Source organism: Mchenga conophoros, linkage group LG18 (assembly GCF_057382185.1).
Source record: "Mchenga conophoros isolate Kocher_MC1m ecotype Shallow Benthic linkage group LG18, M_conophoros_male_GT1.1, whole genome shotgun sequence".
In the NCBI taxonomy this organism is placed as follows: Eukaryota; Metazoa; Chordata; class Actinopteri; order Cichliformes; family Cichlidae; genus Mchenga; species Mchenga conophoros.
Window position 1 is genome coordinate 11,250,163 of NC_140543.1, and position 19,799 is coordinate 11,269,961.

General features: G+C 39.0%; 2 protein-coding genes across 3 annotated transcripts; one reads left to right on the plus strand and one right to left on the minus strand.

Annotated features, from left to right (window-relative positions):
• Positions 1 to 145: 145 nt before the first annotated feature.
• On the minus strand, positions 146 to 7,801 carry txndc12 (thioredoxin domain containing 12 (endoplasmic reticulum)). Its single transcript, XM_085253861.1, has 7 exons — positions 7,616 to 7,801; positions 6,508 to 6,568; positions 6,179 to 6,231; positions 4,691 to 4,764; positions 4,436 to 4,505; positions 2,569 to 2,652; positions 146 to 1,308 (listed from the first exon to the last, which is right to left on the minus strand). The coding sequence occupies exons 1-7, from the start codon at positions 7,713 to 7,715 to the stop codon at positions 1,229 to 1,231; spliced, it is 522 nt and encodes a 173-aa protein (XP_085109987.1). The 5' UTR covers positions 7,716 to 7,801; the 3' UTR covers positions 146 to 1,228.
• A 1,918-nt stretch (positions 7,802 to 9,719) lies between these two features.
• Positions 9,720 to 16,975, plus strand: LOC146553284 (transcription factor BTF3 homolog 4-like). 2 transcript variants are annotated; one of them, XM_085254617.1, is made up of 6 exons: positions 9,720 to 9,860; positions 10,339 to 10,398; positions 13,596 to 13,709; positions 14,655 to 14,856; positions 16,156 to 16,215; positions 16,516 to 16,975. In XM_085254617.1, the coding sequence occupies exons 2-6, from the start codon at positions 10,345 to 10,347 to the stop codon at positions 16,560 to 16,562; spliced, it is 477 nt and encodes a 158-aa protein (XP_085110743.1). In that variant the 5' UTR covers positions 9,720 to 9,860; positions 10,339 to 10,344; the 3' UTR covers positions 16,563 to 16,975. The 2 variants fall into 2 exon arrangements, with proteins under 2 accessions (XP_085110743.1, XP_085110744.1); XM_085254618.1 differs by having other exon boundaries at positions 9,799 to 9,952.
• The last annotated feature ends 2,824 nt before the right edge of the window (positions 16,976 to 19,799 follow it).

Below are 19,799 nucleotides of genomic sequence, written 5' to 3' on the forward strand. Positions count from 1 at the left end.
ATTGTGGTAGGAAACCACAGGGAGAGCATGCAAACTCCACCCAAAGGTGCTCCAGCTGATTCCTGTCCTGCTATGAGACTAGTTCCAGTTTTACTTAATACAATAATAAAACCTTGTGAGGCTCAGAGTGAAATGAGTCAAAGCGTTCAACCAAACAAACTTTATTTGCACACTTGGCCGTGTTCATGTATAAAATACATCAAGACACTTCACAAATGATCCCTTCCCTTAATTCAAGAGTTTAATGAGGCCCATAAAAAATGAAGAGTGGTGTCACTTTACAAGCAGCAAAACAGGAAAAACAAAAACTGTAATATAGATCATAGACTGTATAAAAGGTGGAGGCAGTTTCAGTGTCTGAAAAGTGACGCCAGAAGCACAAAGTACCTCATAACTGCTTTCTTTCTAATGATCATCAGGGGGCGATTCGAGTGGTTGCAAAAAGACCTCGGGTCCTATAGAAGTCTATGTGGAAAAGACCCTCTCCCTTGACTTTTTAAACGCTTCCTGATGAGCTGATGGTTTCAAAACCCAAAAGAAGGTGACAGCGAATAAGCTCATTGAGGCTTTAGAACAAGACTTCACTAACCAGAGCGTGGCGTCATGGTAGCTCCAGCCATCTTCCATACTGTCTATGGTTTGGATGAGTAAGTATACACAAACTGGCGGGAATAAATCAGTAATAAATCAGATGTTCAAAGCCCATGTCGTGCATGGTGAAAAGTTTCACAGACAGATAAGATACACCTACTGTAGAGGATCTCTGGAAGCACATCACTGGAGGCGTTTAAATACTTAATCGGAACTAAGGTGAAAAGTGTAGCTTCAATGCTCCTGGGTGAAAACTTTAAAGGTCTCTTTGTGTGTTTGAGAAATGAAACTTGTCTATGGCAGACGGAGCATCTTCCTAAAGTCTTGGCTTTTCAAAGGTGTGATGTTTCTAACTAACTGACAACAGATGGCAGTAAACGTGGCTAATTTGAGTTGGTTGTATCCTCTACAGACAGTAAGTACAGTATATGGCATTTAATTACATTAGGAGGAGGAGTAAAAGACAGAGGGAAATACTAAAGCACCGATTCCTATAATGGTTGGCTTCAGTCAGTGAGACAAACCCCACTGTGTGAAAAAGGATAAATATCCTAAGGGGTGGTTTGGAGGAACTTGAAAGCACAGGCTCAGGTAGAGGAAGTTTAGCCCTTACAGCCTGAAGCCCGTCGTAGCCTCCTCACAGCTCATCTCCAGTGTGACCTTGGTTGAAGGTGTCCCCTGTCAGCTTGTCCTGAGCCTCCTTCATACCGGATATAACTGAGTAGCAGAGAGGAAAGAAAGGCAGAAATAAATAAACATGAACTGCTGAAAGTTTGGAAGATATATCTGAAGTTTTGTTGTATTTGTACAGCAACAAGGCACAACCACAGTCGTCTTAAGGTGCTTTAAGATGAAGGTAAAGACCCTACAATATTATAGAAAGAGCCTTAATGATCCAGTAATGTATACCTAACTACATGGTGACAGGAGGGAAGAAGAACTCCTTTTTTAAAGGAAGAGATATTTCAGGTGATTTTACATCACATGATGGTTTAATCTTAAGTGGGCTGAACCAGTGCAACTCTGTCAGCGTGAAGAGGTCCAACTACACATTTACTCCCTGAGATGTCTTAATATGAGAAAAACTAGCTGCTGATTAATTTCTTACGTATTACTCAGTTACTTTGGTAACCATGGGGGAGGTTTTTAATCAGCAGGACAAGCTGTGAAACTTACACAAATACAGTTAAACATAAAATTTATACCCTACTTCACATTTTCTAAAGCCACCTTGTTGGGTTCATATTGGAGTCTTTGCCAGGCTGATTCTGGCCCCTGGGCCTTATGTTTGACACCCCTGCAATACAGGATAGATCCATGCTTTCTTGTTGTTTATGCCAAATTGTGACCAGACCATGGCAGTGTTGTGTAATCGAGACTCATCTGACCAGGCAACGTTTTTCCAGTCTTCTGTTGTCAGATTTTGGTGAGTGCATGCAAACTGTAGCATCAGTTTCCTGTTCCTAAATAACAGGAGTTTCACCCGGGTTGGTCTTCAGTTTCTTAAATATATCCAGTCTGGTACCAACGACCTGCCACCTTCGAAGTAAATGAAATCACCTTTTCACCTCATTCTGATGCTCAGTTGGAACTTCAGTAGGTTGTCCGTATGCTTAAATGTATTGGCTTACTGCTATGTGATTGGCTGATTAGAGATCTGTGTTAGCAAGCAGTTAAACAGGTGTACCTAAAAAACGTGTTCAGTGTAGTCTGCAGTACAGTAAATCTCATCTCTCCTCTTCTGAAATTTGTTTTTTGTCCTGTTTTCTCTCTTTTCTACCCCTCAGTTCCAAACCAACCAGGGCATCTTCTCCCTGAGCCTGCTCTTCCTTTTAAAGGGGAGTTCTTCCTCCCCACCACCAAGTGTTTGCTCATAGAGGACAGTTTGTAGGATCTTATAATATAAAGCAACCTTAAATTGGCTGTGAAGTGAATTTAATATCCCACCAACAGAGAAATGATCATCTGAACTGTTACCGTGTTCTGCATTGCTGTAAAAGTACTTGTAGTTGGGGTTCCCATTTTTGTTGTTGATTTCAGGATGGACATGGCCGAGCGGATCTGTGAAGGACATAAAGAGGGGAGAAAAAGAAATAGTTGAAACAAATAAAACAAAAACTGTGTTTTTCATTTAATCTAAGATGTTCTTGACGAATAATTCCTCATATGATATTCTGATGTTTATTTATGAAGAGGTGGGTTTTATTAGAAAAGTCTGGGTGGTGGTGCGGTGTGGTGTAGGGCCGGGCCGGGTAGCTCAAAGAGCAGTGATATTGAGCAGCACAGCTGTTGTAGCCATACATCTGTTAATCAGCTTCTCCTTTGATGTAGCAGCATGCTGAGACCTGCCATGCTGGGCAGTTCCCAGCACAGCGCACAGCTTTTTCTTAGTATAACGTGAGTCTGTGCGTGCAGGATAAACTAATAAAGACTGCTGGCTGTCTAAATCACCGGCTTTCAACATTTTGATGATCAAGGCACACTAAAAGGGAAAAAGACATTTTTTGCCGTCCATACGTCAAAATTTCCCATCATTATGTCAAACTTTTGATGTAATTACTAAGAAAATAACTGAAAGTTCAAAACATAACTTGAAATTTGAGTTAAATTGACACTTTAAGTTGATAACTTGAAATTTATGGAGAGACATTTGCTTTAAAAGTGTTGCAAATGCATACCTTATGATCCACAAGCATAAAACTAAGATGTCCCAGTTTACACTGAGAAAGAATGCAACTTACGTCTGTGGATCTGTGCAAAGCTTTCAGTGTGAAAAATCCCAGGTGGGCCTGGGACATGATCTGTGTGTATCAGGCAATTGTGCACACGCATTTAAGGCTTTATAGTAAAAATGGTAGATGGCCTGTATTTGTATAGTGCTTTACTTAGTCCCTAAGGACCCCAAAGCGCTTTACACATTCAGTCATTCACCCATTCACACACACATTCACACACTGGTGATGGTAAGCTACATTGTAGCCACAGCCACCCTGGGGCGCACTGACAGAGGCGAGGCTGCTGGACACTGGTGCCACCGGGCCCTCTGACCACCACCAGTAGGCAACAGGTGAAGTGTCTTGCCCAAGAACACAATGACCTTGGGGCTCGAACCGGCAACCTTCCGATTACAAGACGAACTGCCAACTCTTGAGCCACGATCGGCTCAGCAAGTAAGCAAGGGATGTTGCCTGTACTTTTAGCCTTTGGATTCTTTGGATAGACGTATTTTTAAAAAAGTTTACGTGGATTGGAGTGTGCATTTGCGAGTCCTCAAAAGTTGCTCACGTTTGCAAATTTTAGTTCACGCTTCCTACCCATTTGTAACACTTTTGAGGCAAATTTCTCTCCATCTAAATTTTGACTTATGGATAGCAAAAATATTTTTGCAGTGGCTGAAACAAGCTTCCACACCTTTTACAGCCTGTCTGACCTACAACAGGGTCATGTCAACCTCTGGTTCAGATCTGATATATCTTCTCGGAAGGAATGTCTGGCCAAATTATTCTTTTTAGGGCAAATAAGTGCATAAAAAGTACAGACACAATTCATTCATAAACTTTTGAGTTTATGTGTAGAACTGCAGGAAGTTCAACCTGCCCATTAGGTCTTTTTTAAACATTTCCCAAAGAGAAGTGGATGAGACTTGTATGACAATATTGTTTAGAAACTTTTCGTTGTATTATTTATAACAATACTAACTTTGTCTTTAGTTCTAAAAACTTTCTGTTTTCTGATAATATAATGTAACCTGGACCAGAAAACTATTACTATTACCACTAACTGCACAAGGAGTCACTCCTCAAAGATGTTTACATCAAGGCTGATTACGCCCCCGCTTTCCTACCAAGGAAAAGAATCCGAGGAATGTATCCCCCATCTGGGCTGAAGGCTTCATCCTTTGGCTCCTCTTCATCCTGTTAAAATGAGAGATTAGTGGAAACAAATCCAAAAACAGCCAATGTGTCAATTCTGACTTGTAGCATGACGATAAAACAAGAAATAAAAGGGAACAAAAACTTGATAGTTTTACATCAATACACTGAAATAAACAGAAAATATAAGAAGCAGCTGCTTTAAGGTGCTTTCAATATATCCTCACCTCCAGGTTCACCATTACAAAGTTGTGTGCCAGTTCAGAGATCTCCTTGGATTCAGCAAACTTGGGCTTCAGTGCTGATTATAAAAACAACAACATAATAAGGAGGTTATTTTACACCACAATCAAATGCAAACCAACCAGAGCTTTTATATTTACAATGAAGAAGCTTAAATAATTAAAAGCCTCTGTTGTTCTTTAGTTTTAGAATTAAGACATTCCTTTAAGTAAAAAAATAAAACTCAAATTTTCAGATCTGCTGAATTCTCATGTTACATTTCACTTGTTACTGAAAATAGTCACTTTTTCCAACAACCCTTCCGGTTTTTGTCATTTCCTGATTGCTTTGTTTGTCCCAATTTTCCACATTAGGCATCTGGCTGAGATCCAAAGACGGGCTTCCTGATTAACAACAACACTGTAGCCACGATTTGGATCATTTTAAAAAGCTGATAAAAACAGTTGATTCTGCTTTCAACAGAAATATTTTTCCATGAATATATTTTCTGTGACATTGAAATTGTTAAGCAATATCCTAAGTTAATTAAACAAATATAAAACTCAATTTCAGGCATTGTAGATCGATTTCATCTCCAACTTTTGTCATTCTTGGACTTTACAAGAGGGGCCTTGCATGACTCAGAATCATCCTTGTTTAGCTCCTTAGTTCATCTTCTGTCTGAAAGGAGCTGGTTTAGCTCATCTACCTTTAAGGCGACTTTCTTCTGATTGGCTGTTCATCATAAACAGACCCCAGGGTTTGAGCAGATGCACAGATTTAAATACCTGGGAGTCCACATACACAAACACCTGACATAAGCAACTAACATCACTGCGGTTTTAAAAAGGCCCAGCAGCATCTGTACAGCTTCAGGTGTTTAAGCATCTCTGCATTGCTACCTTACAGGTTTTCAGGAGCTTTCTGGCAGGCTGCTAAACCACTGGTAACATGCCCTGCACTAAAAAAGCAGCGCTTTAGGGGCGTTTTAAAGTATCCATACAACAGCCTGTTCTCGCAGACAACACAACATGTTCATTTTTGTTCATGAGCCACAGATCTAAAGTTTAACATACTAAATTCTCAAATGTCCACATTTTAACACTTAATGAACCAGTCAATTACAAAAAAATGTCATATCTTAAGAGGTGTAAGCGTAATTTCAACACCTTGTCCTGGTTGTTCAACAAAGTGAAGCTACTATTATTACGTGTACATAAATTTACTGATCATAAAAGCTTCACGTGTACAGTATTTGATGACTCAGACAACTTGTCTAAATTTTAACCCTTTTATGTTTAAATGTTTTCTGTAAAAAAAAATATATATACCGTATATTTAAGCAGGAAATATGCAACATTTCTGGCTTTGATTCTCTCTTCAAAGTAATGTCAATCGACTAAATTCAAAAATGTTCACCATGATTTTAATTACACCTAATGTGGCGTATTTTTACGTTATAGAAGAGATTTTTCGGTGGAACATTATTTTACCTTTGCAGGCTCCACACCAGCTCTTGTGGATGATGACCATGATCGGCAGCCCGCTGTTAATTTAAACACATTTAAAAGTGCATCAAAACCAAAATTAAACTCATGCTGTTCCAAACTGAAAACTCCTCACACTGCTCCATGTTTTTAAAGTCTGAAATTGCCACACATGAAAAACTACACCCGCTCGTTGACAACTTGTCAATCTGCTCCTCTAACCAGGACAAAAATAGATATATGCGTGGGGGGTTTTAACAGCTGCCTCGGGCTAATCTTTGCACAAAAGGCTCTTTGGCAGCATTTCAGGAAGTGTTTGTAATATTTTAGCTCACCTGGCTTCAGCTTCTTTCTTGGCATCTTCCAGCGTCCTCCAGTGGATGTGATCACCGAATCCTGCAGGCAGAGACAATCAATGAGCACACCCACACTGTGTATCTGGTATTGTGTTGCACACCAGGGTGTGTTCGCCCTAAATACTCAATCAATAGATAGGGGTACGAGGAAACTCTGGCAAATACTACTGAATGGCAAGTTATTTGATATTAGTCATATAAAAGTCGCTGGCTAGATAGTGCTATAGCAAACAGGGCTGAAACAAGGTACTTTATACAGCTACTTCACCAATAATAAAAGTAGTAGTAGCTTATTACTAGTAGTACTATTAATAAGCATGAAATACATTTTAGATAAACAAAAATAAAGTGGCAAATTTACTAAAGAAAAAACTATTAAAATTAAAATCTGGAAAATTTATGAGGAAAAAATGTAAGAAAAAAATGGGAAAACTGAGAATTAAAATGTGGCGAATTTATCAGAAATAAACCGGCAAAATCTGCAAGAAGAAAAAGCTGTTTGATAAAAAGACAAAAAAACATTTTATTTAACATCCTCTTTATTTTCTACTCTTTCTACTGCTACTTCTGAATAATTAAGATGGCAATCAACGGATTAATCATTTGTTTCAGTACTAAACTTTAATCGCATTCACTAGCTTGTTTCTTTTAACGCCCACTACTAATTACATTCATACTGTACAACTTTTTTTTCCAATCAAAATGAACAACATTCATGTAGGCATATTTTATTTAAGCATATATCTCATCTTCCTGTGTTCTTAGCGAAAAACATTTTAATTTGAGTGAGTATAATTATAAGTTAATACAGTAGTAATGAAGAAATCGTTAAACTAAAAGGAAAATTCAGGTCTGTAGAGGACTTAAAGCTATAAAACAACTCGGCTAAGCTGACCAGAAAAACTACAAATTATGTCTGCCCGACAGAAACACATGCTTACACCTGCTCAGTAAACCAGGACACGGATATTAGGTTTCAGGGTGAAAGACATCTGGCTCTGCTCTGCTCTGCCACTGATGACAATATCAATGAAGCTACACAAAGATCCTGCTTTAAATCAATCATTAACTCCAGATTTAGACTCACCTCTCCCGCTGGTGGCTTCCACAACCTCCTGGAAACACGATAAAGAGATTAAAAGCTGAAAAACTGAGAAAAGGCCGAAGTTCAGCAGAGAGGTTTGCATTTTGAGTGCTTTTCCTTGTCAAAATGCGGACGGGAACAGCTAATAGCAGTGACCGATAGTTAGCCAAGTGACCCGGATGTATAACAGCCGCGTTTCATAATAAAAGCTGTGCACAGGAAAACCTGGTTTTGTTTTGTGTTTTAATAAATATATGTTACAATTCTTCTTTCTTTCTTTCTTTCTTTCTTTCTTTCTTTCTTTCTTTCTTTCTTTAATAAAAGAAAATTTACAATTTTCTGTTTATTTGCCTAGATTATTTAGTTTTCTATGGTCCCTTTGAATGTTCACTTCAGTCAGAAGTTTAAATCTGCTTTTACAAATCGACGTGATTTGAACAGTTATTTTTCCAGAGTTGAACTATTGTACAACTTACATCTTTAATGACTATAGGAAATGAGAGTTGTTTGCACAATTTATTTTTGATTTCCTGTAGTCCACACAGGATCAAATGTTTACACACAGGCTAAAATATATTCATACACTCAATTAGATCTTTTAATAAGCAGAGCTCAAGGTTCTACAATGTCTTTTAACTTGACAAGGCCAAAAAGTGTTAACTTCTCCTTGGTGATCACAATTGACAACAACCGGTAATTTCTCAAAGGAGATCTGTAGAATTGTAGCTTTCCGTTGGGAAGGTGTCTTGGAGTCATTTTGAAACAACTGCAGATTTCAAGATCATAACTTTAATTACCTGTACACAACTACAAGTTTCCAGATGTATCACCACTTTTCCAAGGTCTGGAAGAAGACCCAAACTGTCACCTTTAGATCAGAGGAAACAGGTTAGGATGTTCAGAAACAACCCGGGCACAACCAAGGCTCAAGCCTGTCATGAATTAGAAACTGATGTGACACCAGTGTTACTGTCCACAGTGAAGTGAGTTTTACATCACCATGGTCTGAGAGGTGCTGCTTCAAAGTCAACACCTTCAGGCTCGACTAGTGTTTGCAGCCCTTCACATGGACAAACCAAATGGCTTCTGGAGAACAGTTGAGCTATTTGACCACAATGATGAAAAGTATGTTTGGAGTAGTAATGATGTGGCTTTTAAACCTAGGAACACTTTTCTCATTGGTCAAGCATGGTGGTGGTAGCATTACACTCTAGGACTCTTTTGCTGCCAGTGGTACTGGTACACTGCACAAAGTGGTTAGAATAATAAAGAAGGGAAGAGCACAATTGGGTGTTCGAAGAGACAATAATCCCAAATACAAATCAAAAATGGGTTAGGAATGGATAAAGCAGGCTAACATTAAGTTTCTAAAATGGCCTTCCCAAAACCCCAACTTCAACCTCTGTTGATAATTTGTGGACTATGCTTAATAGCCGGATCTGTGCCAGGAAACCAATTAAAACTTTACCAAATCTGCCAAAAAGATTGGTCAAATATCAGCGGTCGAGATGCAACTTTAACCAATCATTAATGGGATTTTGTTCATATATACCCTGTATGGGTTATAGAAAATCCAAAATAAACACAAACTTGTGCACACAGTTCTTGTTTATTTAAATTAATTAAAGGATTTTGTCCAGTCATACCAACCTGAATAAAGAAAAAATCGAAAGAAATCATGAAAAGCCCCAAATTACCATGACATTAATGTCCGTGACGAATGTATGTAAACTTCCCTAAAACTTTCATTTTTGTTATAATCATGTTGTGTTTGTGGGCGTGCACGTTTGTGCGCGCGTGTGTGTCCGCGTTTTACTATTGGCCAACGGTGATTCATTTTCCTTTTGGAGGGGCGGGTCATATGACATCACATCCACATAACCGCGTGCTCTTCGCTGCTTTGTCACATAGTGAAGCTAGACAACGAAATTCTGATATGACACCGGAAAGTTGTGCCAAAATAAAAGTTTGAACTACATCGAAATATAGCAAATATACAATATATTTACATATGTCAGTTAATATAAGTTTAAATTTAACTTGAGATATTTTTAACATTTGCATTTATGTCCTTTTCACCTGGATAAAAGCTATATAACATCGTTTGACGGGCGTTATTTAAACCTTATAGTGAAAATCCCAACAGGAAATGTATGTAATTGCTGTTGACTTAACGATAGTTTAAGCTAAGCTGGGTGGTTAACGGCGAGACTAGTACAACTGACCGTCAGCAAATTCATTACCACAGGTAATTTGGGGGGTATTTCTCAGCAGACATCTGCGCTGGTTTGTTTCCATCGTTGGATTTGAGCTTAAATTTAGGTGTCGATACCAAAGCAGGTGCGTTCAGCTTGTTTCTTCTAGTTTGGTGCTAGCATTAGCTTAGCTGCTCAACTAGTTAGCAGCCTAACTAGCTACAGTTATCGTGGATGTAATTTAAAACGACAAAGCCCAGATATATCTCTTCATCACATTCAGTGTATAATGGTCAGCAGGTTGAGTGTAACGATTAGATTGTCAGTCAGCTCATTTCCAGTTTGTTATTTTGGGGGATTATTGTAGCTCATGCTGGGACTATTGTATTTCAGCAGCAGCATGCGGCGCTCCTCAGGCAGATGGTGGTATTAAGAGCTGAAAAAAACAAAAACTGTTTTTTTCCCCTCTTTGATAAGCATGGGAATAAAATCACGTTAAATGTGTGTTTTGTTTTTTTACTTTCAAAACAGAACACTATGAATCAAGAGAAGCTCGCTAAACTTCAGGCTCAGGTCCGAATAGGTGGAAAGGTAAGAGTCTGCTGGATCTCTTCTTTTATTCTAATTATGGTAACTTAACAGATGTCACATTTTGGATTCATCTGTCATGGGTTCATTTTCCTGCTCATTTCAAGGTGTGATGGTATTCAGCTGAGGTCAGGTGTTTCCTCCTGACCTCAGCATTCCCTTTTTGGGGGAGGGCAGAGCTGTGCCCCTTCATCTGTGGCCTCTCTGGCTTTGTTCACATTTATTGTGAAGCCTTCAGTCACACACTAGGTGGCGTTATTTGTTTTTCTTGCTCTGAAATTCCTTTAACCTCACGTCGACATTCTCAACATTTTTTTTTAAACTGGAGTGACCCTCAACAGACTCTTGTTTCTGTGTATCTATCACAATGAATTTGTGGTGCTGAAATATAGATGCATAATGTCTGGTTTAAATATTTGGGTGGGAGTAAAGCTCTTCCTTAAAATAAAAAACAAAAGGTTAGTGGACACTAGTTTAGCTCACTGGGTGGAGGAGGCAACCAATATCTCACATGGCTTAAGCACCTTTCTATGTTTTCTGTTCTTCAACCTATAGAAGCTTTCTGATAATTCAACCATCACAGAAGTTTGATTCGCTTCAATTGAGTAGTGTGGTTTGAACTTTTGGACTAACTTCCCTTTTTTGGGTGTAATATTTTGCTTACCAGTGCATCAATACTGACCATGTTTTGCTTAATATGGTCACATGGAAGGTCACATGACATACAGTAAGGTATGTCTTTTCTCTTGGTACTTAAAAAAAATCAGTTGTACTTGTCCAGTGGAGTGACCTGTGCTGTGACACTGTGAACATAAACAGGATTTCTTTACATTACACAGCTTGACAAAACCCCCAGTATCACCACCGTGGTTGGCAGCTTTCTTTCTTAATCCAGTTACATATAAGTAAAGAAAGCAGTGCTGCAGAAAATCATGTGAATTCATACATTTGTTTATGTTGTCACTTAGTACATTCTCAGTGCTACTGTTTGTTTCTCATGTGACATGGAATCTTCACATTACTCAGTGTGTCTCCCATATACCAATGAAGATGACGTGGTGTTTACCTTTGTTCCAAAGTGAAAACATTTCCTTTGATTTTGTTGCCTGTTGATAACTAGCCTTGAAATAGGCTTATGCTCTATTAGCTGTATTGCTGGCACTGTAAAACAGACTTGGTATAAAATGAACCAAGCATCAAAATGTGTTTTCTTTATCTCTAAATGAATTCAGGTACATTTCTGAGAGTGCACCAATTCTGCTTTAATTGTACTGCTCGGCTTCTTTCTGTGGGATAAATTTTCTTCTTCAGCAGTTTGAGTAACGTGCATGATCTCCTTCGGACTAGGTTATATGTTTAGCACCAGTCATGTAAAATAAGGGAACTCATTATGTCTGTCTTTATGGTACACCGCTCAGTAGGGCTGTTCAATATAACGATATATATCGGATGACGATATAAAAACATCTATAGTTTCATTTTACGCTATCATTTGTTTCGTGGTGTCGCAAAATAAACTGTTTACGGCAATATTTTTTCATCGTTTTGATGGTCACTGCAGTGGCTATATTAATTTCTTAAAGTTCTCTCTTTCTCTTATATTTAATATAATCACACTACTGACGGACAAGCACCTGTTTTTATGCATTGTCGTTAGCAACAACGTCAATGTTTATTTTCCACATAAACCTTTCACAATAAAGCTCAAGATCCTGTTAAGACTTTTCAAAATAAACTGAATCACGTGAAAGAGTGTGCGGAGTATTTACGGATGAGAAGTAAAAAAGAGCTGTTAGGTGCTAAAAAAATAAATCTTAGACTCAAACGTTAGAACAGGCTTTTCCCTGCAGCACACCGTGTAATAAATACTCACAAAGAAAACGGCGGCCGTTACAACTTATGTCTAAAAATGTATCGTTTCATGCATTGGTTAAAACACTCGACTCCAGTTACACGACGCCCAGCTGGAAACACTTCCCGCAAGTCGAGCTGCCCGAGATTCACAGAATTTACAGAAAATGTTACATTTTTGTGATTTATATCGTTATCGGGCGATAGATGTCTTACATCGGGATATGAGATTTATCGCACAGCCCTACCGCTCAGGTCTTCCTAACTGGACAGATGTTTAAATTTAAAGTGAAGTATGTTCCATACTTTCAGCCGCTCCCTTTAGTGATCACCATAGTAGATCACCTGCCTCCATCTCACCCTATCCCTAGCATCTTCTCTGTCATACCAACCCCCTGCATGTCTTCCTTCACTGCTTTCATGAATTCTTCACTGTGGTTTTGCTCTCTTCCTGCAGCCTGGCAGTGCCATCTTCAACATCCATTGTCCAATATATACACTACCCCTGTTCGGCACATATCCAAGCCATCTCAGCCTTGCCTCTCTAACTTGAGCTGTCCTTCTGATGTACTCATTTCTAATCCTGTCCATCCTGATCACTACCAGTGAGAATCTTAGCATTTTCAGCCCTTCCTTCTGTCCTTTTTGTCATTGCCACCACTGCTGCAGCATGACGCCACAGCATGTCGCCGCAACATGTTAATGAAAAGGTTTGGTTCTGGGTTTGCTTGTCTAACCAGTGACAAATACACAACAGTGGTTGTACACATGGCAGGTTCTTCAGTTTTCCTACTGTTTACACTCACAATGTTGGTGCATGTGGGAAGCCTAACTTCCAGCTGAAAATTCCAAGATTTCCAACTTTCCATTTCAAATGGAGCACTGTATTTTAGCTGTTTGTGGATGTACCGACGCTGCTCTGCAATTTTGACACTAAGTACTAGTGGCCAGTAGAGGCTCTCCATTTTCTATTAGTTAATCTGTTTTGTTTTGTTTTTTTCTATTTAAAATGATTGTAATGAATGAGCCAATCACAATCATTGTGGGTTGTGTAAATGCAGCTGCTTCTGGGGAAATTTGGGGTTCAAAATCTTTACCAAAGACACCGACCTTGAAAATTACCTGACTACTGCTCTGCCTCCTGAGCCACAGTATTTATAGATTAATGTAATTATCTTGAAGAATGCACTCTGAGATGGAAAGAATAAGCCACTCATTTATAATAATAATAAAAACAGGTCTTTTTCTGTGAGGGTAATTTTATGTCCGTGACAGGATGACGCGTGTGACCTTAACTATGTTTGACATTCTGGTTCACTCGGTTATGAAATCCATTTTTTCCCCTTCAGGGAACGGCCCGCAGGAAGAAAAAGGTTGTTCACAAAACGGCAACAGCTGATGACAAAAAGCTGCAGGGCTCTCTGAAGAAACTGGCAGTGAACAACATCGCAGGGATAGAAGAGGTGAGCCATCAAAGGGAAACTAATGCTACTGTCACTCTCTGTGTCTGTTCTATTTTGATTTGTTTCTTTCTGAGGATCCTGAATTTTTTATCATTATGTCATGCGGCATACGAAAGGATGAAAGATGGGGGGGGCGCCTAAGTGAAATGCAGTCATGTCATCTTCCAGTTTATTTTTAGGGAGCTTTCAGCAAATGGGCATACCATAAAGTGTCTGTGTTACATCAGAGCATAAACAAAAAAGGGACCTTTACCTGATGCACATTTGTTTTGTTTTCTTTTTTTGACTGAATATATATTTTGTCTTTACAGCATACTGTTTATATTAAGATAATTACAGCAGTTAGTTTTGTTGTTGTTTTTTTGCAGGGCCTGTACAGTGTGGTGATTTTGGGCTAGATGTATATATTTTTTTCGTTACTTTGGCATCAAGCATCAAATAATATAATATATTTTGTTTTCCATTGATGAGTTTGATTATGCTCAACCCAGCCCCTAGCTTAAATCTGTTTACCTTATATGTGGCTGTTTTAAATGTGCAAACTGTGGTGTTTAGTGCCTCAGGAAAAACATGATTCATAGACCAGTCTTAAATCCAACAGTCTCATACGTCTTTATTTTGGTTGAATCACATCACACACTTGCTCATTTGGAACCTGATACAGTCACATAGCATAATCTGTACAGTGGGTGTTTCTGGGACAGGCCCAACAAAAACTACTCAAAGGACATTAATGCATTTGTCACAGATTCTTGAAAACTGAAATGTCTTCTGTGTTTGTAGTACTTTATTTCCTCAGAGCATTAAGACGTATTTCTGTTTTTGGAATCCTCTTCCCACCAGAGTGTCTAATATACCTGGGCTGGTCTTAGTAAGCCTGACAGTGCAAAATCTTGTAGGATAAAGGCTCTAATCCAGACTGTGCGGTTTCCCTCTTTCTCTCAGGTGAATATGATAAAAGATGACGGGACGGTGATTCACTTCAACAACCCCAAAGTTCAGGCGTCTCTGTCTGCCAACACCTTTGCCATCACGGGCCACGGAGAGACCAAACAGCTGACAGAGATGCTGCCCGGCATCCTGAGCCAGCTGGGAGCCGACAGCCTCAGCAGCCTGCGCAAGCTGGCTGAGCAGTTCCCACGGCAATGTGAGCATGCACACACAAAAACACACGTTCCGTGTCACAATGTCAGAGTGCCCTCTGAGGTTGTCATGCGAATAATGGTCACGGTCACGTCAGACAGAGGTTTTTTTTTTTTTGTCACACAAGAATTATTGTGGTGAGAGGAGAGACTATTGTTCAGGTCTCCCTGTTGGCAAACGCAGAGCTTAAATGACTTGGGCGTTTGCAGCTGGTCATGGCTGAACTTGCTTAAGACACTTGCTCTTACATTATTGTGCATTAATCCAGCAGTGTTTTGTTTAGAGTTACTGAGGATTAGACGTAACGTGACTGTGAGTCTGAAAGAATCAGAGCACTCAGGGAGTGATTGGTAGTTGGTAAGGGCAGGAACGCTTCCAGCACACGGTCTGAGCATCTAGATGATTCAGTCTGCAGGGGCTGGCCTTGTAGATGATGCACATGGAGATGAAAATAAACCCAGTGAAGCAAACATGGGAGACAGGACCATCTTTTTCACTTGGAAGCACAGCACAGCTAACCCTGTGCTGTGAATCTGTGCAGAGTCCAACACAGGAGCAGAAATAAAGGAAAATGTCACCGTGACGTCTTCTTAGGGGCCGTTCTGCAGCTTATGATAATGTTTTGTGGTCTTTTAGCACAGCTACTCTGATATTATGTTTGCAGCTCATCCTGCAAGTTGTGTGGCAGGTTCTGTGCCTCTCTCGTAGACTGTAAATAAAAGATGGCTGATGTAATTTGACACATTTCTTTTTGGACTCTGACTTTTAAACATCAGCATTAGTTAGCTTGAGTACAGCGTGATAGCTGTCACTTAGGTGTGTAACAGACTAAATATGAGAAATATGATAGTAAAATAAAACTGAAACACAAAGTTCCTGGATGACCTGTAGCAAACAAACATAATATTTCTCATAACTGTATTAAGGTGTTCCAAAAGGCACCACAATTCCATTTGGTGGGGGTGGTGATACACATCAGTCAGCACTACCACACCTCTAACTAAGCAATAACAAAAGTGAGTCACTATCTAGTTGTGATGAAGCGATCATTTATTTCTTCTTCGGAAAATTAGTCATTTTAACATCAGAGTCTATAACATTAGGGTTAATCATGATACTTCTAGCTTAATTTTACAGCCCTGGAGGTTGTTGTTTGGTTTTAATGGTGGGTTATATTTAGTCTGCAATAATTTCCCAGCAGAGCACCGCTTTGTACCAAGGGATCAGTGGATGTTAGCATTGTGGAAGTTGTAATGTGACCCTTAACATTTGATACATTTTTGTGTTTTCATTTTTTTTTTAGCAATGGAAATGAAAGCAGTCAAGGAGGAAAACGCAGAAGAGGATGATGACGATGTCCCAGGTATTGATACAAATTATTATCCTTGAAGTAAACAAAGCTTCTTCCTCTGTAAAATCTCACTTTAGTTTTTTATATCTGGTTCTGATCTTGCTTGGGGCACATATAGTAGTTCATCAGTTATTTTGTGTGTTTAATCAGATAGTTTAAAGGTTCAGGGTATCAGGAATAATGGGGGGGGGGTTCCCTTGAGGAGTAAATCACTGTCACTTTCAGCAGTTGTCTCTTGAATCTCTTTAACCGAACACTGTGCTCTGCTTTCAGAACAAAATCAGGTGATCTTTGTTGTTTTCTGTCTTGCAGATCTCGTGGAGAACTTTGACGAAGCCTCAAAGAATGAAGCAAACTGATTTTCCTTTTATTTTTATTTTTTTTGCCCCCTTGGTCAACCGTTTTTAATTTTAATTTTTTTTAACCTCTCACAGCCTCACAAGGGGCACCTCCCTTTGTGGGGGAACGGTTGTTAAAGGTGCGGTGCATCATCTCCAGAGACGTGAACCATTTCGGGTTAGCCTGCAGCCGCAGCAGCACTACGACACACACACACACCTAAGTTCTGATTTCACTAGTCGGTGATATTGTGGACACAGTATCTGTAACTCTCAGCACCCAAAGGACTCGCAATAGTTTAGAAATAAACTTCTTATATGGTTAAATGTGGCTAGTATTTAAGAGATTATTAAATTGCAGTTAATGTGAATGAGTGATTCACTTAACATTATAGTGGTGATTATGAATTTAATAAAACATTTTTGGGCTATTAGAGTTTCTCTTCATTTACTTGACTGTTCAGATTTGTCAACCATATTTTGCTACCTATCCGCCTCGATGAGCAGCTGTAAAGTGGTCTGGTGAGGCCTTAATGTGTGAAATACTTGTTTTCATTAGTAACTGAGCTCTCATGTACTCCAGAAGTCCTAATGTCAAAGTGTAATAAATTATTGGGACAAACTCCTTCAGTCAAAGTAAAATTTTCTTTGTCGGGACACTGAGTCAGATGCTCTTTGGTTACAGTGTGTCCATGAGCTCTCGTGGAAACAGGGATAAGGAAGGGGGGCATCCAGAATCCTTTCTAGGAAAAACAATGTTGTCTTCAACACATTACTGTAATTCTATATAATTATTTAATATAGTTAAGCTTCTATAGGAAGAAAAAAAACGCTTCAAAAGTTTTGAAGAAAAGAAATGGATCAACCTCGTAGTCTCACAGTGGTGTGATCCACCAACTTTCCCTAACATGTTTATTTTTGGAAAAGTTTTGGGTTGGGTTGAGTACTCGTTTTCACTCCAGTACAAGGAGTACAGGCAGGCTCTTCTGGCTTCCTCTGCAGCCGAAGAACATGTTGGGCAGCTATAACTGGAGCTGTTTTAATTCTCGAAATGCTGGGAAAGATGCTTTTAGTTCCCTCTTTAACAGAGAGTAGTAAAGGAAATAAGAGTGCTAACCCTTAAGTCATAGCCATAGCAATCTAATAGTTACTAAAACAACAATTGGAAAGTGACTCAGAAATGTAAATGTTAATGAGACATTTTTCCTATTATGCTACATTACATGGCCAAAACTGCTGAGCCCTTACAGATTACACCTACAGGAGCTGCTCAGCCATGAAGCTCCCGGTGTACAGTTTCTGTGCTGATGGTAATTTTGTGTGGTATGCCTCTTTGTGGCTGAGCAGCTGTGGATCCTAAACACTTTGCAGTAACACTACATGTAGTCCACCACTTGCACAGCACTTTGCTCTCAGTCTGCTGGCTTACTTGGAAGCACTTGTCACTGTTGCCAAGTCTATCCCACTACGATACACCAAATCTGCTTGCGCTTGTTTAAAAACTCATCCTATAACATCAAGACTTGAGCAGCAAAACCTGACACACAGGTTCTTATCTATATGGGATATTATGACATCATCATGTTACCTTGCTACCACCTAGCAATGGGTGAAAATGACCATTTTAGTATTCATGTGCCTACATCAACCTTATGAAAGAACTGTATAATTTTACTTTATATTTACAAAGGTTGAATTAAACATGATATATTATGGCACCATCACATTGCCTGGCAACCACCTAGCAGTCAGTGTAGCCTTTCCCTGTTAGGTGTCAAACCTAAGGCCCAGGTAACAGAATTGGCCCAGAAGACCAACTGGACAACTTCCATTCGCTTCCGCTGATCCTTTTCAGGGTCGCGGGGGGCGCTGGAGCCTATCCCAGCTGTCATAGGGCGAGAGGCGGGGTACACCCTGGACAGGTCGCCAATCTGTCGCAGGGCTAACACACAGGGACAGACAACCATTCGCACTCACATACACTCGCACATTCACACAATGGCAATTTGGATTTTCCAATTAACCTATCCCCTCAAGCTGCATGTCTTTGGACGGTGGGAGGAAGCCGGAGTACCCGGAGGGAACCCACGCAAACACGGGGAGAACATGCAAACTCCTCACAGAAAGACCCCGGCCTGATGTTGGAATTGAACTCAGGACCTTCTTGCTGTGCGGCAACAGTGCTAACCACCGTGCCACCGTGCTGCCCTGAAGGAAAATATGAAGGAAGGCATCAATTTTGTACTTTTAACTGTATTTTTATACATTTTACAGCTTTTCCTAATGAAACAAATCTCCCCATTCATACTGCACCAAAGTAAGTGATAGTGGTAGTGAAAGTAAGTGATAGGCAAATAGAAACGTTCCTCCCCCCACTATGTACTATAGAAATTTTAGCAGTTACTAGTGCACAGTCCTACAACAGGATATTTTCTGTCATTTTTTGTTAACTGGAGTTAATAAAAACCTTAAATGTTGTAATTACATAACAGCATTGGCACTGAGCTACCAGAACTTGTTTCAGTAATTTTACACATTTATTTCTTGCTTGGTTTAATTTCTGTATTGTTTGTAATTGAATTACTTCTTTTCTTAAATGTAAGCCATATTTGGTCTCATTATGAGTAGGTTGTTGGAACTTTAAACAGCATTTCCATATCATATAAAGGAGGTTGAAAAAATATTATAATAATAACATTATATTGTAATAATATATCCAAATTTCTTAGATTTATAGTAAAATGCTGCAGTGAAGTCTATAATCTTTTAATGTTAGTATTACAGTACAATGTAACAAAATACACAACATTTACTAGCATTACTACTTTGGATAACGTAAACAGCATTTCAGCTGTCTAAATATTATAAGAAATTAAACTCATGTTGATAATTTTTGACAAGTAGAATAATAAGAGGGGAAAAGTTAATAAAACTACTCTTCTGCATCATCAAAAACAGGTTGACTATCTAAAAATGGAAGAGGAAGTGAGCAATTGTACTCTGTCTCATTTAATTTCAGTTTTATCCTTCAGTTTTATTTAGTTGTATTATTTCTCCTATTATTATTATTATTATTATTATTATTATTATTATTATTACATTACATTACAAACCAATAATAAAGTTATTAAGACTTTTATTAGTCTTTTATATCTGCTTGAGCACTTTACATTCTCTTTTGGTAGGTTTGCATCCATTACTATAGTCACTGTTTTTCACTTTCTCGATCAGTAATTACAGGAACTGTTTATATTGCTT

Excerpts from the sequence above, each read along its gene's own strand:
- LOC146553284 (XM_085254617.1), top strand. The coding sequence starts at position 10,345 with ATGAATCAAGAGAAGCTCGCTAAACTTCAGGCTCAGGTCCGAATAGGT. Across the intron at positions 13,710-14,654 it reads ACATCGCAGGGATAGAAGAG|GTGAATATGATAAAAGATGA; the intron begins GTGAGCCATCAA and ends TCTTTCTCTCAG. Across the intron at positions 14,857-16,155 it reads TGAGCAGTTCCCACGGCAAT|CAATGGAAATGAAAGCAGTC; the intron begins GTGAGCATGCAC and ends TTTTTTTTTTAG.
- txndc12 (XM_085253861.1), bottom strand. The coding sequence starts at position 7,715 with ATGCAAACCTCTCTGCTGAACTTCGGCCTTTTCTCAGTTTTTCAGCTT. Across the intron at positions 6,232-6,507 it reads AAGAAAGAAGCTGAAGCCAG|CGGGCTGCCGATCATGGTCA; the intron begins GTGAGCTAAAAT and ends TTAAATTAACAG. Across the intron at positions 2,653-4,435 it reads TCCTCGGATTCTTTTCCTTG|ATCCGCTCGGCCATGTCCAT; the intron begins GTAGGAAAGCGG and ends TGTCCTTCACAG.